The 19487-nt window shown below is 34.3% G+C and overlaps 1 protein-coding gene across 1 annotated transcript; it reads right to left on the bottom strand.

Moving 5' to 3' along the window:
• Nucleotides 1-797: 797 nt before the first annotated feature.
• Nucleotides 798-11177, bottom strand: LOC140752394 (cuticle protein 3-like). Its single transcript, XM_073086667.1, has 4 exons — nt 11097-11177; nt 9923-10109; nt 6077-6304; nt 798-972 (listed from the first exon to the last, which is right to left on the bottom strand). Exons 1-4 carry the CDS (start codon nt 11103-11105, stop codon nt 872-874), a joined length of 525 nt encoding a protein of 174 aa, XP_072942768.1. The 5' UTR covers nt 11106-11177; the 3' UTR covers nt 798-871.
• Between the last annotated feature and the right edge of the window lie 8310 nt (nt 11178-19487).

Genomic DNA, 19487 nt, shown 5'->3' with positions numbered 1-19487 from the left:
ACCTAATAACAGCAATGTTAGGTGCTGCTGTGTTCCGTTTGGAAGGGTGTGGTAAGGGAGACAGACTTTTCCGAGGCGTTTCAGGGGTGGCCGACCTCAGGTAGGAATATCCAATCCTATATGGGGTTAATTACAGATGTCCATGGGCGGCAGTACCCACTTACCACCAGGTCGACTGCATGCTCGTCTGCTACTCCTATATTATAAAAAAAGTTATGTGAAATCTATCAATTTGCACTTGGCCAGCGCGGCGGACTATGGCCTACTCCTATTGATTCTGAAAGAGGACCTGTGCCCAGCAGTGGGACAGTGATGGGTGGATGATGATGATTATATAAGGAGACATTTATAAAGTGCATTGCAACTTAATCAACGCATTGTGGCCTCAGGTAAGGCAGCATGTGTCTGAGGTTTATTGCAGATGTCTATGAGCGGAAGTTGCCCTACCATCAGTTGGACTGCATGCTTAATTACTACTTTTATAATGTTAAAAAAATGTATCCGATAATACGTAAGATCCTAGTTCTATCGAGAATTGAACAGGTATAGAGGGTCATAACAGATAAGATTAGATTCCTATCTAAAGTTGGCCACAAATACATTGCTACCTCTGAGGACTAAGTTGGAACGTCTTCAATGAGTAACGCTCCCTTACCATACCATTCAAAGCTTAACAAATTTGGCGCTTTGAATACTGCTGTTTTACGACAAAAATAGGTGTGGCTTTGGTGTTACTACTACTGATACTGACTACATTTTCACTGACTTCATCCAATTCAACAAAAAAAAACAATTCATAAAATGTCATATTCATTTATTTATTGCATATTTAAGGAGTATGTCTGTACAATCTTACACTAAGCATGGCACGTTAGATGTGGTAGGGCCGGTAGACGGGCGCGAAGGGCCGGGGTTGGTTGTAGGTGCGTGCGGCGATCACCGCGTCGTTGTATTTGCCGGCGTGGTAACTGCCTGTAATGTTAAAGTATTATTAATAAATAATCGATCAGTTAATGAATGATGTAGTGGTTTGGTATGCAAAGGGTCCGGGTTTGATTCCCGGCCAGACAAAATAAATGGTGAATAACAATTAATTAAATGGCATTGTACAGTGGTCACAATAACACTTTCACAAGCAAAGTTTCCGGGTTCGATTCCCGAGCAGACAATGAAATTAATATTAAATAAAATTCGTTTAAATAGCATCATACGACGGTCATAATATTGATTTGACATACAATGGTGCCGAGATCGATTCCCGGCTAGACAAACAAATAAACGATTAATTACGATTTAAATTGGAACCATTTGTTTTAAAACTTTAAATTAACACAGTAAGGACACCAATTGGCTAAGAACTCGAAATAAATCGAAGTCAAAAATAGCAGCGAAGTTCATATGAAAACATTTGTATAGTAATTTAATTTGAATTTGGAATTAATGTTTTCATCATAAGTACAGAGAAGAAAAATAAAGAACCCAAGCAAAGCTTCAATTAAAATCATTATTCCAAATATGTTTAATGATACAAGTCATTGATGATCATTACTTTAATGATACATCGAATTTGTATTGATGACCTTTGAACATCGTAATCACAATTGTTTTTTTTTTTTCGGTAATAGTATTAAAGACATGGACTAGGTTACTAAATAGACCCCTAATGATAGACTTCTTGGGTATCCCGGGCATCAGTGAATTAGATATTTAGTAAAGCAACACCATTCAATTTCATATGCACCATGCTTAGGAGATGGAGGATGATATAGTAATTATAAAGACTTGTCAGAGGACTTATAAACAATTTCTAAACATCCAGTACGAATAATTCACTAACCCGTGCCTCCGTGTAGGTTATCTCTTGGTTGTATACAAAGCTACGTTAAAGTTCTCGTCGTATTATGCGCTTCTTCCAATCCAAAAGGAAAATGACTTTGTCTCAAAACTTACGCTTATGAAAAAATATAACGGGATCGGAGTCTAATTTGTTACTAACTCTATAACAACAGGTGCACTAATTTTGTGTGGGTTGAACGTTAAAATTGAATAATTAATAACTGATTTAAGTAGCTATATTGATTGTAACCTCTCCGTATTTGAACAAGTCATTAAGCTTCTTACATCACTTCACACACCTACAGTAATATTACGCATGTAACGTTTTTAATAAATTAAATTATGATAACTTTATTTTAACGTATTTATCGATCATATCCTCATCATCAACTATACTAACAGCAAAACTTCCTATCATAATACATCAAATTTATCTCGATTACAGACAGATCGTATAACCAGTACCCTTACCAGGAGTTTTTACGTTTCGACAAATATACGGTATTTGTTTACGTATTTGCCCATACACATTCCAATCAGCGCCCCTAGCGGATTGTGTCAGAACTAGGAAATCGTATGGGCCAATACGTAAACAAATACCAAAACAGTCATATTTGTCGAAACGTAGAAACTCCTGGTAAGGGTACATTACCTCTAATTCGATAGAGAAGGTACCATCACCACACCTATTTCTAGTGTATTTGCGTTTTGAACTCTATGAAATTAAGGGCAAAATAAAAAAATTGTACTTATTCTAGATGCTATAAGTAAACTCCGCTTAAAAATTTCATATTTTAGTTTTAACGATTTTACCGATGTATTTATCAAGTTAGAATTTTATTAACACTCAGATGTAGGTCCGTAAGGCATTGTTCATACGACAGATGAGTTCTAATCAATCAAACGGTGTTTGATTGAATCGTGCCAGCAATATGTATTTGATTGATTCCAAATAGAATAGTTAAACTGTGTAATTAGGGTACGTTGTGTCCTCAGTAATCAATAATGTGATGTCATTATGAATTGACATACGTAATGCTTTTAATAATATATGTAATATATTATTTTTTATCAAATTAAGTATTAACGTAAAGATTTTAAGAATTGGTAGTAACACTGCGGCTTGTGTGTGTTTTTACCCGACTGCCAAGGAAGGGTTATGTTTTTCGCGCGTATCTTGTATGTTTGTCTTTCTTTATTTGATCCGATCTAACAAACGGCTGGATGAATTTCAACAGTTAAAGTGTCATTATATTTGTCTCAATGACCCGAGTGTCCTTAGATAGGTGTTAGTAAAAAAAAAAACAAAATGGCGGATTTTTGGCGCGAAATAGTAACACATTTAAAAAAAAAGTTAACCGAACCTATCGAGTAGGGTATCAAATGAAAGGAAATTAAACGGAGATTATAAAAACATATTTGTATATATATAAAACAGTAAGGTGACTGACTGACTGACTAACTAAATGACTTTTTCATTTTTCAGAAATCAACGTACAGCCTAAACCAAGGACCTTACAGTTTTGAAATTTTGCACACAGGTTCTCTATATAGCTTGAATAAGTACTAAGAAAGGCCTTTTGAAAATTCTACCCTTAAGAGGGTAAAATAGGGGAAAACAGTTTTTTTGAAATCCTTTAATTTTGAAGCAACTACTATACAATTTTGTATTTGGCTTTCTGGATAGGAACAAGGACGCACTTATTTATCTCCCTCCGAAAAATCAACCCCGTAGAGGGTAAAATAAGGGTTAAAAGTTCATTTGAACAATCGTCAATTTTGAAGCAAACACTATGACATTTTGTATCAGGCTTGTTGGATAAAAATAATGAAATGCTACCTCTAACGAGGTAAAATAATGACCGAAACTTTGATTTACTGAAGTTATATATTTTATAGACCGTAAATGGTGAATTTTTTCGCAAAATAGTAACACGTTTTAAAAAAGTTAACCAAACCTATCGAGTAGGGTGTCGAAATAAAGGAAATTAAGAGGAGATTACACATACATTATATAATATATCTTATATATAAAATTCTCGTGTTAGTTACCGTACTCCTCCGAAACGGCTTCAACGATTTTCACCAAATTTTATAAACCTATTCAGTAGGTCGGAGAATCGGCCACTATCTATTTTTTTACACCTAAGTGATAAGGGTTGTTCATCCATAACATTTTTTTATTTATATGGCAACACAACGTTTGCCGGGTCAGCTAGTACATATATACTCGTATATACACATCGAGATGACTGTCTGACTAAATGAGTGAGTTGCTGTGCCAGAGATCAACGCAAAGGGAAACCGCTGAACTTAAGCGTGCTGGAATTTTACACATAGGTTCTTTATATAGCGTAAATGAACACTACGAGGATAAAATAGGATAATATTGTTTGAACATCTTTTGTTTTTGAAGCAGACACCTACTATGAAAATTTGTATTTGGCCTTCTGGATAAACATAATGAAATGCCTATTTCACTGCTTTTGGAAATTCTACTTCAGCCTTTTTGGTGCAGTCGGGTTTTTGATTTTTTAAATTAATTACTTGTTATAATATTTAAGTAGCAAAAGATTAGGTACCATCAGGTAGACTGAATGGCTACCTGGTGGTACCTAAGGTAAAAATGTATTCATTCTACCGAAAGCCTAACTGTTTTACTTCTTAATATGGTTTGTAAAATAAAAAATCAAAGTTGTACTTTTAACCTGAATACTAAAATTAAAATAAATTTGATTTACTGAGATGAACTCTACAAATAGGAGAATATCTTGTTCAGTTAGGGAGTAATAGGTTCCGGGTCCACTATCAGATTCATTTAATAATAATATTATCATTTTTCTCGAAAGATCATAGAAAACTATTCCAAACTACAGTTCAATAAATTACATGGAAGTAATTAAAAAATAGACGCAAAATTTAACCCTTATAGTATTTAATAAAAAGCTCGTAGAAAAGGCGTAAGCCAAGTAGAAGAAGTAAGTTCTAAGGCTAACCACCCTTTGGCTACTATCACTTGAACTGACTGATTAAATCAATACTACTTTTAACTACTTGGCGATTATTTCATAGCATATGCAGTCAAGTAAACAATCATCTACACACAAATTTTCTCAAAAAAAATAAACATAAAATTTGCTTCCAAAGATTAAAAGTTGACATATTTGTCACATATGGTAACAATTACCAAAACATTGGATAGATAGTTAGCAACCATCGCTCAAGCGATAGCCAATGGGTGGCCACCCTAACCTAAGTACAGTAAAGTATTTACATCGGCCTCATAAATCAAGGTGTTCGTTGCTAGGCGATCGAGGTAAACTAATTACAATTACAATAGCGGTAATTGCAAGATGGCGTCCTGACAAATGATTTATAGGTTGTTGGCAAGATGGCTAACGTGTCGTTGGGGCAGGTTAGCGCTAATGGGTAATTTATTACAGATTATATTGATGTTCGTAAATGTTAATCTCTTCGCATAGCATGTTTTAGTTTTAGGGAAATATGTTGCAATTTTGTAGGTTGGTTATGTGTGTGTTAATAAACTATTTTAAATCGAATTCAATCGTAGTTAATTAACCTTATATTTACATCTTTAGGTATTGAGCGTGCGGATTACGTGCCGTCGCAGGCACAGACAGATATCATCTTTAGCTTCGAATATAGACAATGTAGTAGAATGTCAACACAGTTCATATTCGTACGTTTTTACTTACAGACATAGAACGTGCCAGACACGTGCCGTGACAGACAAACTAGTATTCAAATACAATGTGTACTAAGGTATTTATATCTATCATTACACGACCGTACGGACGCCGACAGTCATGGTCAGTAAAAGTAAATTTTGTCTGTGCGGTCCTGGCCCGGGTATGGTTTAATGTCTGTCGATATAAATGGGGCTTTACCCATTGTAAAAGAAAAATTTAGATTTTCTCCGATAATCCCAACATACGTTATCGATTATTGACTACAAAAAATATTCCGTCATGAATTTACTTTGAATAAATTACTTTGAATAGTAAATAAATGCAATAGCAAGTAAATGCAAATTTGTTGAAATGATTAGAGTTCAAAAATTTCAATAAATTAGCATTTACTTATAACTTATTTTTACTAATATTATTACAGTGTAACAAGTCCCTTTGTCTTTTCATTTGTCTTGGTAGACGAGTAAGGTGCCGAGATATACGTGACCCCTTGAGGCCCTTGCAAATTTTATTTTACAAATTAGACTTACCATCATCGTAGATGCCGCTGGCCTCATCCCTAGCATTCTCCTGCAAGGCTCTCGCGATAGCCTCCGGGATGGGGGGTGGTGTGGGAAGGTGGGCTCCTTGCGCCTGGAAGCCGTTCGCGTCAGCGGTGTACCTCACGCTGTACACCTGGCCGTCGTCGCCGGTGTACGCGAAGCCGCCCTGGGCTTGGATACCGTTGGCTTCGTGGCCTGTTTCCTCTGCTTGGATTCCTGGTGAAGGTTTATTAAGGTTAGTAATGTAAAGATACATATAAATCGAATTGAAAGGTGAATTTAGGCGTCTGATTCTGGGGAATCTGATGAAATAGATTTTACGACTTCGGAAAACCACGACGAATACCTCATACTTAACATAGTAATGTTCGGCTGTATGTTTTTTCGTATGTATGTGCTTATTAGAAATTAATTATCACTTTCTTTAACAGAGTAAAATATCATGAGAATGCCTAGTTGCCGCTTTTGACAATGTCAAATTTTAATGAAAAATAATTAAAGTTATGTACAAATAGTTTTCAAAGTTGTGTGAAATCCATAATGGTCTATGTAAAAATAATTTTGGCAATCACCTAAATGGGCTAAATTTCTAAAGGGCATTTCTGTATAAATTATTATAAAATGAAACACCACACATATCCATATGTTAAAATACGTCAAACCATTTGCGCTGTAGAGCACGCCAAAGAATGGGACATACATACATACGCTCGAGTAACATTACCCTCCGCAATCCGGGAAAAACGTGTATCTAAAGGATGTACTTGAGCGAAATAGTTCAATCGATATAAAATAAATTTCATATAGCTAATAGCTTGGCAAAATAATAAAACTTGACTCACACCCAAATAACCTTTATGCCAAAATTCAATACACATTCTGAACTCCATACAGGAAACGAATGAACTATTAACATTACGTTTGTGGGAACCGATGCTTGCTGCCCTTGACTTTAAGTGTAGCAGATGCATTACATTAAATAGTTAGTTGATGCGCAATCATTTTTAAGGTTCCGTAATCAAACCCACTACTAAGCTTCCACCGTCTGTCTGTCTGTCACAGAGTTCTATTTTTTGAACCGTAATAGATACTTGATTTTTTTACAGAGTATGTTTTACAGTGGCTGCATAACAACAATTACTAAGAATAAAATGGATTCAAAAAATAAACCGCTAATTTTCGGCGTTTTTAGCTTTATCTATCGAACTGTGATCGGTAGGCAGTTCAAAATTCCACAAAGAATTTACTTCTATGACTGCTAGGATATCACATAATAAAAATAAATGAAAAAATTAAGTATTATTTTTGACATTTTACATCAATTTGGTGGTACGGAACCGTCCATAGGCAAGGTCGACTCGTACTTGGCCAATTATTGCATTTAATAAGGGGCGCGCCTAAATTGAGCAACGCTAAAGTTCACTTGAATAAAGGCATTTAGAACAATTTATGTGATGCGTTTAATAAAAATGAATCGTCTATGATTTCAAAATATTCATGCACGATATCAGATTTAAAAGAGTTTCAATTTTACAATTTCAGTTAATACAGTACCCTAAGTATGAGTTTTTACCTATTTACAAAAATGACTGTTTTGGTATTTGTTTACGTATTTGCCCATACATTTCCAATCAGCGCCCCTAGCGGATTGTATCAGAATTGATTGTAAATATACGGGAAATACGTAAACAAAACTATTCATTTTTGTCAAAACGTAAAAACTCATACTAAGGGTACTGATCAGATGCAGTGTTACAGATTGGATTATTGACACGGGGAAATAATTCATTTAGGTTGGTATTTTGGGTCTGGGTTATTTATCTGTATTTTACTCGTATCTCTACACAATAATCTTGAAAACGATTTATCTGATTGTGTCTCATAGTCTTCACATAAATAAAATATGATATTGAAGTTAACTAATGGTCGAAATTTTGATCTACTGTAATAATCCTAGGTTCAATCTCTGATCAATCAGAGTTAACATTTATAGGATATACCAAAGTTGAGAGATTTTTGTAGGTATTCTATGTTCCATTTTTATTCTTTATAATTCTGTAGTCAAATAATTACAGATAAAATCTTCTTCTTTTTTGCGTAATAGATACTCCATCAAGCTAACGAAAAAATCCTTAGTTTATTAACTAGTTTCCATTTATTACCTTTATAACTTTAAATATGTAATGTTATACATAAATCTTTAGATTACGAAACTCATGGATAGGCGTGTACCGACATTGAAATTTATAAGACAGTTATGTGAAATTAAGCCATAGTATTTCTATAGGCTCTTACAACACAACAGGTATGGATTTACTACATCTATATAAATAACATATGTTATTGACGTTACTAATCGATTAACGGAGCTTACGCACTATCCGTTTGAAAAAAACGGTGTTATGGTTCTTATGATAATAAGCAACTTTAAAGGTAGTGTAGTGTTTTTTTTGTTGAATGGAAATCTGAAATCTTTATGAAAAAAATTAAAAGAATATATATATCACGTTCTATGTTGGTTACGGCGCAGTGAAAAGCATTGGTTTTGTAGCTAAGGGTTAGTACCCTCGTAGTCGATACGGTTTTTTGCAATTTGTAATGATTCCTTATTCCGCTAATAACTATTTTTGCTGTAATAGTATAGAAGTATCTACTGCTAATTTTAGCGAATATTTGTATTTGTAATTTTTATACTTTATAACATTAAAATGGTGTATAAAATATGCTTGTATATTGTTCCAAACGGTTCAACATTAAAATGATTATCCATTCATCAAAATTAATATTCGTGTTATGTAGTGCATGGATGGTGCGTCCGGAGCTTTACTGGGTCGTTATGACACCATATAATATACTAATCTTTGGATAATATCGAATTAATACTCATCTCATGCATAACAAGGTTTAATTTATAGATAAAATTTATAAGTTTGACTGCAGATAACGTTTTTGAATACATAAAACTTCTAGAAAGAACTTCTAAGTCTTCTTGACTGTCCTACTACTGGACACGGTTCTCTTCCCAGAATGAAAAGGTATTGGTAAAGTTCATCACACTAGCATAGTGCAGTTTATTAGACTACACACAACCTTGAGAACTTTGTAAATAATTATCAAGCATAAAGCTTTCCTCATAAAGTTTTCTTTCATTGTCAAAGCACAATTTATAAGACGCAGATAATACCGAAAAATCATATGTTTACTAACTTTAAACTAAATATAAATATATTTCAGTTCTTAAATAAAAAAAAATATTATAAAATGCTCAAAGTCTCATTTACCAAAAAATATGAGCAAAGAAAGGCCTTATTACGCTAATATTGTCACGATTATCATGCATTACTGATTAACATAACAATAACATCGAAAACCTGAACAATGAAGACACCGAATTCGAGACTTCAAAAGAGATACTTAAAGTCTGTTATTTCGTGCGTAAACATCCTCATGCACTTTTATCTTTTGTTATAAGTCGCAGTTCAAATCCTAAAAGGTTGTTGTCTATATAAATACCTTATGCATTAGACATTACTTATACGTTAGTTATATTTTTTTTAAACATAACGTATTTTCTGGAAGGGTAGAGTACATTAGCATACGTGTAATTCCAACCTTATCCTTAAAGGGTTAAGGCTCATCCTATTTATGATTGGTACTAAATGTACAATAACGATTTCAAATTTAACATAATAAGGGTTCTAATATTATCTTTTTTTTTTTTTAAACTAGTAATAAAATGAATTAAGATGACCGTTGGAAGATTTCTGATCTTTTTTGACAAAAGCTCAATATATGCATTTTTCTATTACACAATAAATAAGAATCGATGCTTACCGTTTTCAGTGTCATAAGCGTAGTGGTAGCCCTGCTCGTTGACTTCGTTAACGGACCTCAAGATGGCCGCGTTCCGCTCCAGCGAGGCTCTGGGCCTGTCCTGGCCGTAGTACGTCCTGTACTGAGGAGCCACATAGTTGGGGAGGGCGCCAGCAGCGCAAGCTCCGATGAACGCGGCGAGGATGATCTGGAATGGAATGGAATTTGAATTCCAGGATTTTGGAATGCTGGATTGCTACGCTTTTTGTTATTTCATGGATCTACTACATAATAGAGTGATACAATTACAAATGCGGCTAGGATAGCTTGGATATATTGGAATTTCAGGATGATTTTGGAATGTCTCATTACTGTGTTACGGAATAGTGCTATTTATTACGTATAGATAAATATAGTTCGTTAAATTAAAGCTGTCGTTGATAACAATTGCATTTGAAATTGTTGAATTGCAATTGATTACATTGTTTCGTTTTAGTAAAAACTTCTAACAATGGATTTTTTGACTCTGAAATTATATTTTTATCTAAAAATATATTAATTAAGCACCCGAAAAAATCTTGATTATAAGCAATTGTTCGTTTTTGGCAAAAAAAAATGTTTATTTCAAAATAAATGTAGATTTCTTGAATTTAATTTAATGAATTTTATATGTAATTATTTTTATAACTATTAAAATAAAGCAAATAAAAATTTAATTCTTATAAAATGTGTTTTAAAAATTTAAATAACCATAAAAGGCTTAATAGGCATAAAATGAGATACCTTATATGGCTATTTCAACTTACACGTAAAACAGTAAGGAGCCTACGAAGCTCTACGAAAACTTAACGAAAAGGATTTTACAAGGATTAACCATTAAATAAGTCGAAAATAATATACGACATAAATAAAATATTCCGAAAAGATATAATAAAAATTTAAGAAGTGTAATATATTAAGCATTAAGCACAAATTTTAAATATTATGGCTATACAATAAATCACGCTCCAATTTTAATATTACAAAACCGTTATAGGCAAATTTATGCAAAATCATATTTGACGCAACCAATAAATAGAACAATTCGTCATAATCTACTTTAAATAAAAAATATGCGTAAAATAATAAAAAATATAACTCAAAACAGACCCAAATATGTATCGAAATTTGTGTACTAATTATTGCAAAGACGTACCAATTTCATGTTGCTATATCTTCGAGAACTGATAGTCGAATGCCTTCAGTGCGAGCCTCATCAGCTTATATAGGATCTAAGTTGGAAGACCACTGTCAAGGACACTAGTAGGATCTCTGCAATAGAGATCATAGCGTACGCCAGCGCACCCAAGTTCTGTCAGGCCTGTAGCAACCCGCACGGGATTTACGCCCAAAATCCGATGGAAATACAAGCGAAACTTGTTTGAAGCAATCTGGTGGGTGTATTGTAAAGATTGGATCTAATAAATTGCATTTTTACTCGACTACGCAAGGAGGTTAATGCTAGGCGTAATGATGTTATTTCTGCAATTGCTTTACAACGGGTTGGAGTTGAAAGGTCCAGCTTCCTACAAAACTGATATTTTTGTTATTTTGGAAATCTAACTACAACATGTTAACAACATTAACATTTCCGTTTCTTTATGTTTTTTACATATAAAGAGGCCTCAAGTACGTATAAAGACGAATACGCAAACATATTCAAAATATAAATTTAACTATTACTTATGTAATCTCCCTGGACGGGGCTTAAACATGGTACTATTTGAACCCGGAATTGAAAGGATTGAACACATAATCCTCTGCTGTCACGTCGTTATTAATAATCTATCCAATGATTTGCCTACCAAAGATCGACATTTGACAATTATTTCTACTTCTATTACTAGAAATTGTCCAAACATTTTTATCAAGAAAACTACATTACTGAAAGCGTTTATAAAGTAAGAGCAGGGATAGCTTAGTGGTTTATTGGCCTCTTAATCGAGGGTTCCTAGGTTCAAATCAGAGATTTTTCAAAGTTGTGTGCGCATCACAAATTAAATTATTACTCGTCGACCCGTGGGGCCCCTGCTGTGGGACAGTAATAAGTTGACGAATTTTATACAGTAGACTACGCAAAGTAGAATAAATTTCACATTGACAAACTTAAAACAACCCTATCTAATCACCACAGCGGACCAATACAAAATTTCAGCATGGTAAGGGCGACATATTTTTATGAGTTATTTCAGCTTAGTTCTCAAGGATGGCGGGGCATCTGTGGCCCACCTCAGGTATCATCAGGAATCCAATCTTAGTTGAGATGTTGCAGATATTCATGTGCAGCCGTAGAAGCTTATTATTTGGCGGAAAATCTAACATACGTACATTCATACATCTATTCTTTTTAAAGCAAAACTTTAATCATTGCTAAACGAGCTTTTAGAAGCTCGCTTTTAAAACAAAGTTAATTGGCGTGCTTCCGGGCTTACAAAACATAGACATAAATCTACAACTTGGGTATTTTGTTCTGGCAAGTTAAACGTCTTTTTAGGGTTCCTTACCAATGGGCAAAAACCCTATTACTAACCGTCATCTGTTTTTTTGCTTGTACCAGGGGATTTAACTTGTACCATAATAGATAGACACTTGCAATTTTTACATGGTACATATTAGTATGACCGCTGTAACAACAAACACTAATTATAACAAAAGCAACAATAATAGAGCGCTCCAACGTCTTACAATAAACTGATATTCTTCTAGGTACGGAATCCTTCCTTGACTGAATTTATTTGTTCTTACAAATTAGTGTTTTTGCTACCGAAGTTTCCATGTTGAAACGCTAAAGATGTACCGAGATCTATATTTGATATTGATTACTCACTAAATGCATTGAGACGTTGAATAAATGAGATTCGTACAGTTAATGGATTTTTAATTTTTTTCGTTGAGTTTCGATGATTTATTAGTTTTATAAATAAAATGTTAGTACTAATTGATCTGAATAGCGCTAATCTAAATTTTTTTATAATCTGTGTTAATACAGTTAAGGATACGGTTAACTGGGGTATTCATTCATATGGGTATTTTTATAGATTCAACTAGCTGTAGTTGAATATATGTTACTGTTATCCACGTTTCATATTTTACAGCACCATAGGCATATTATTTTACCTTGTAAAAATAAAGCAAAGTAGTTCCTCTAGTATTTGAAAGATGATAGAGTAAGAAAAGGTTTTGACACTTGTAGAACCCTAGATTGAAGGTGGTATTGTGGTTCGACTCCGGCGGCACCACCGCCACACCTATTTCTACCTAATAACAGCAGTGTTAAGCGCTGCTGTGTTCCGTTTTGAAAGGTGTGGTAAAGGAGACAGACTTTTCCGAGGCGTTCCAGCTTAGTCCACAGGGGTAGCGGCGCATCTGTGACCGACCTCAGGTAGGAATATCTAATCCTATCTAGGGTTGATTACAGATGTCCATGGGCGGCAGTAGCCACTTACCATCAGGTGGACTGCATGCTCGTCTGCTACTCCTATATTATATAAAAAAGGCTTCATACCTATCTGTGATTTATTACAGATGTTTATAGACGGGTGACTTGCAATCAGATGAAATATATGCTCCATTATACATCAAATATGCGTGCAAAAAATAAATCATGACATTTCAGAGCTAATAAATAATGCATCACCAGTTCAAAGTGTCTATGCAGTTTTACTAAGTGCTTGTAACTTCCTAAATGATTCACACCATCCTTGACATGGCCCACGTGGGCGAGACAATGGTTACTGACACATAGCTCAGTTATCCCAGATGTGTAGATTAAAAATCTTTGGACTGCTGTCTTGTTATGTTTTTGAGAACAGGTGTTGCGAAACTGTAGAGTAGGTTTTCAGCTTCGATCCCCGGACTGGCAAATCTTATTTAAGAATTTAGTTTTGTATTGTGGGTCGGTTTGGTTGTGTTTGTCCATGTGTGGCGTTCATAGGCGAACTGGAAAGCGTCCTACTAAGAGTTCTAGAAGTAGGTACTTATGTGACTTTTAAATATCTAATACGCCTCGGATTCCCATTCACGTGGTACCACTATGAATTCTTTATTCATAAATCTTTTTATATTATAAATAGGCAACCAATATGACAAGGAATGGTCATTACCACCCATGATATTATCTGTAATCTTATAGTCTGCAATACTATTGGATTTGTTACTATCCTTAAAGGCTATAATTATTAGAATGCTTCGGATAACTCCTCTCTCTCTCTTATTCGCTTCTGGACCTTTTTGCAACACCAGAAGAGTCGCCGATGCATCTTTTTGAAGAAGAGTTCTATTTCCATTTTGTTAGGAACCCCATATCATACCACTCTTAGAATACCTCAAGAGGAAGTTCTACATCCTGCATATCGAAGTCTGTGTTGAATATTGTCTGTACTAGCCCTATATTATTATTAGTATAGAATTTGTATAACTTTAACTATAACATTACAAAACCACTCATCCGCACATGACAGTTTGGGCACAGCTAATTTGTATAACAAGTAGCGCCTAACATCGCCACGATGCCTCCATTACACTGTCATTTGTGATGAGACGCCACGGATAGTAATTTCAATTTTGTATCATCCTAGGTTCTTATAATATCATTGCACCTCACTGAAACTATGTTTAGAGCCTCTGCAATCGCAAATAAACTATTATAAATATTATACGGAAAAGCTAAGCTGTTTTTACCTAAAAATTATTAGTAAGCGTTGCCGTTAAATGATCTACTTTCACTTCAAAGTCCTGTGAAAATCGGCTTTGTTATTTCCAAGAAAATAAGAGAAAAGTGATGTCATATATAACTTAATAATATCATTGTAAGTACCTTTGCCCTTTTGTGGTTATATTGAGCGTTTTGTATTAAACACACTAAAATAACGTCTTAATTTAAAATTTATATGTGTGGCTGGCCAAGGATCGATTCCTACACATATCATTGTTAGAATGTTATTTTTCTGATCATCCATTCCATCGGGTTATTATACTAATTTATGATATTCGAGAAGTCAGATGCAGTCCATCTGATAGCTATAACCACAGGAGCGGCTTAACCTATAGTGCAGGGTGTGCAATGCACACGGGCGCCGCCTTCTCACGGGGCACCGCGGCGCTCCCTGAGACAGCTAAGTGCATCGTCTTGGACCATCATGGTACAACAATGATATGACAGAAGCGGCCAGCCAGCGCGGTGGCGGCAGTTATCAAACGCGAGCGCCCAATGGGCTTCTTGTCAAACATTTAGTTTCAACTCGAAATAAACCTTATTTCAGGGTCAGGCCTAGGGGGCGCCAGGGCTTCATTGCACACGGGTGCTACACGAGCTAGAGCCGCCCCTGTATAACCAACACTGATCCAAAATCATTACTACCCCTCATGACTAAGTAGTAACTCTTCGTACAAGTAGTATTTTCGCTAGTTAGAATGAAAATATAGCAGCGATGTTATTCTGAGCAAAATATAGCAAAATAGTGAGCAAAAATAGGCTCATGTGGTAAATACTTAGAATTACTTCAATATACGAGTACATTTAGACAATTCTAACAATGCAAAATAAATGCAATTTGCTAGATAAAGATCATTGTAATGGATTTTCTATGGGTTTCCATTAAACAAATTACATCTTAATGTAAACATATAAAACGCCTTCATTAAGCACGCTTAATAATAATATAGTTAATTCATACTATTCTGTCTATCTGTGTTTAAAAAAAACCAACGGGTTGCACTCCGGGAGTGCCTGCAGAAGTGAAAACTATCGAAACCTAACCTAACCATTGACATATTTTTTCTATGATGACATCGGATGACACTTTAACTTTTTCTGTTTGCCGTCTTACGAATTTTAGATCAGGGCACGTGTCCTGACGCGATTCATCACAAAAGTGCACAATGCAGCTAAAGAAGTTGTCACTTTAAAAAAAACTATTAAAAATATAAATAGCTGATTATATAGCTCTTATAAAATAGTAATCATACAGTATAAAATAAATAAAAATAGTAAGTGAATTCCGCTTTTACGAATTTTAGCTTCCCACGCTACAGTTCAAAATGAAAGGTCAAGGTTCGAATACTAGTCGAACATATTTTTCAAAATCAAGTAAGTACTCGGTAATATCCTTCTTTATAAAGCAACATACATAGATAAATGATTGAAAATAATTGACAGGAAATCAAATTGATAACCCTGAAAAATCTTGATAAATATTACAATAAGCAAATCCGAATATAGACATTAGTTAAAAATAATTACTTGGTGTACTTTACATATTGTATTAGGCGATGTTCCTGCGATATAATGGCCTAATAAGACAGACAGACAAATCGCTATCATCAAGTGTATGAATAATTCATTACTTCATTATTCACGTATGAATACTGATCGCTTCAGATTTAGTTATATAATTATATATTTATTTTTTAAGAACATGTAAGTACTGGGTATTATTTTTGGATTATTTAATTATAGATATTTGCTTATAAGCGCTCGCTCATAGGAGTTTGCTTATTTACTTATAAGGGAAATTAGCTTAGAGAATTTTGCTTATAGAAAGTCACAATAAAATAAATTATTTTAAATCCCGGGTCGATATAATATTATGTCAATTATTTTAAATCTTATCTGGGGTTGATTACCGATGCTCATGGGCGGCAGTAGCCACTTACCATCAGGAAGGCTGCTTGCTTCTTCTACATTATAAAAAAAATGTGTGGAAGATTAATAGTTCAGACATTGTATTAAATTGTGGGCGCATGGGTATTATTGGGTATAGTAGAATTATAAAACTTTATAGGCACACTATAACCAATTTATTAAGGCTTCTGAAATCATCTTGTTAGGATTTAGGTTACTAGATGACTTGCTTCACCGCTTCCATGAAACGATTAGCGAGTTACTCGCGATAGTGGAGAACTAAAATGTAGATACAATATTTCCACCTATAGTACAAGAACTTTTAGGAATAACACGTCCTTAACAAGCTTTTCAATCAATGGAAAGTTTAGATTATAAATTAAGATTTCTGATCTGGGTCTGGGCGATCTATCTGATACGAAAGGGTATAGAGGTAAACTTCCTGGTAAGTATACAATAGTATAAATAATTCATTTAAATTTGTTAACTAACTGTTACTAATTTTGTACTTGCATACGCTTATCTATTTAAAATAGGTTATTGCCTAAAATAATATCTAACAAGTTTCTTAAGCAAGTAAATAAAATCATCGTTCGTCGCTTACCGCTGGCAGTAGAGTCAATCAACAAGATGTCCGTATAGAGCCAATAAAAAATATAAACACAATCACAGCTCTACAATCTCACGGCCTTGAAATTTGGCTCATATTTGATGGTCCATATATTTTTTATGTGGGTAGCCATAAATATTAACATTCACATCGCCAATTATACTGTCTCGTTGTCTGATATAACAATTATTTTTGATCTTGAATTTTCATTAATTGAACTTAAAATTGGAATAATAAAGAATACTTAATATATGGTCATATGGGAGAATATCTGATTTTATAACTAACACTAAGATACAATGCACAGCTTAATTGTGGATATAATGACGTTTAATAACATTTTAAAATTAACTTAATGTTACTTAACAATTAATGAATATTACTTGTGAGACATATGCAATGAAAACACAATATATCTCACAAGTAATGCATATTTTATTAAATAAGATTGTTTAGTCTAATTATTTAAAGATTTTTTAATATTTAAATGGTCACTATAAGATGTTCTTATGTTAACTAATAACGTAATAACTAAAGACAGAAAGTTCCTTAAGTAGGGAGTAAATAAATTACCCGACTTGGTATTACATGGATCTCACAACTTTTTTCAGTAGAAGAATTGAGTTGTGAGACTTGGTTCTTTTACAAGTTATGTTTTAATGGTATATGTCTCTTACCTATTAAAGTTTAAGTATTAAGTTGCCTCAATATCTAATATTTTAAATTAACAATACGTGCTATGATATTTAAATATCGCACCCAAATTCTTAGCTGTCTGCAATCATATGATCAATATATGCCGCATAAAATAAAGCATAATATATGTCATGCCCTTTCAGTAATTAGCCCTAAAAGGTCAACAATTCACTGTTGCAAAATATTAAAACAATAGCCGTGTAAAATTCATTAAATCGCCCTTAATAATATTCATCAAAATAATGATCCCGGCAGCGCCTAATATGTATGTTTTACCCTTATACTAGACATAGATCTCTTAGAATAAGAAAGTCATAAAATTGAGGTCTCATCATACTCTTTTTTATAATAGCAGAGTAGCAGACGAGCATGCGGTCCGTCTGATGGTAAGTGGCTCCTGCCGCCTATGGACATCATCATCCCCAAATTAGGTTAGATTCCTACCCGAGGTCGACCACAGATGCGCCGCTACACAACACAGTATTTTACGCTGCTGTTATTAGTCAGAAATAAGTGCGGCGGTGGTCCGCTAGAGTCGAACTGAGAGTTCTACCTACCTTTAAACTTGTACCATACTTAGAAAATACTACCTTACCCAACTTTGAAACGCACCACCGCTAAACCTCTTCCCAGTATTAAGCGGTTCATATTCTAAAAAACGATCGTAATGTTTAGTCTCTAACGGTCACCTATCCAACTCCCAACCATGCCCAATGTTGCTTAACTTTGAGATCAGAATGTTAAGGTATATAACATTAACTAACGAAGATATAAAGGGTTATGATAACGGCAATTAATTTGTACTTCGATGATATGGTATAAAATCTTCCACCACGACTTTTTGTATGCGGTAGATAAACCTCTTGTCAGATACGGAAAGCTGCGCGATGTCGAATACGCAATATGGTAGAGAGCCCCCATTTCTATACCATTGAATCAGCAAACGAGCAATGGACTGCCATCTGATGTTAAGGGGTATATTTTATACTAATGTGGTCTACCAATTCTTACTTAACCAGCTTGGTGGACTATGGCCTATGGCATAATCCTTCTCATTCTGAGAGGAGACCCGCGCTCAGCAGTGAGACAGTGACGGTTGGATGACGAAATAAGACGATTTTTTGCTGACTTCTTTTAGAAACAGATTATAGGAAAATATTTTCCTTATTTAAGCGGTAAAATGATTCGACAACTTAAGGCAAAACAAAAATATGTTCAACGGATCTATGATAAAAAGGTAAACAACCTCTGTTGAGGAGAATGCAGATGTATTTATCTGAGATGTTCCAATCTAATCTAGGATCAAATCTCAAGTATTTGGGATCGGTTACAGATGTATGGGTGGCCGCCCAACAGGTGGACTTTATGTTTATTTACTGGCTCTACTATACAATAAGGATAGTATACGTAATAAAGTTTAACGCTACTTGTAAAGAGGTGAATATTTTAGTCTATTTGGTATGCGGTACTTATTTTAGGGTTGTCAGTCACTTTTTTTTCGAATTTACTTAAGTTGTTAGAAATTGATTTACAAAGATATTACGGTTTAAGATATTTACAAAAGAGTGCACTCACTTACATTCGAAAATACGTGCATTTTTTTTTAAATTAACATATTA

Source organism: Epargyreus clarus, unplaced genomic scaffold, assembly GCF_041222505.1.
Source record: "Epargyreus clarus isolate Ecla_fem2 unplaced genomic scaffold, WU_Ecla_fem_2.2 ptg000024l, whole genome shotgun sequence".
NCBI lineage: Eukaryota > Metazoa > Arthropoda > Insecta > Lepidoptera > Hesperiidae > Epargyreus > Epargyreus clarus.
The sequence above is the reverse complement of the archived record's forward strand: the minus strand, read 5'-3'. Positions and strand labels throughout refer to the sequence as shown.

Bases quoted from the DNA above. Each gene is read 5' to 3' on its own strand.
- LOC140752394 (XM_073086667.1), bottom strand. The intron at 6,305-9,922 runs GTAAGCATCGAT...AACCTTCACCAG, and splicing joins CGCTTATGACACTGAAAACG to GAATCCAAGCAGAGGAAACA. The intron at 973-6,076 runs GTAAGTCTAATT...TTAACATTACAG, and splicing joins CAGCGGCATCTACGATGATG to GCAGTTACCACGCCGGCAAA.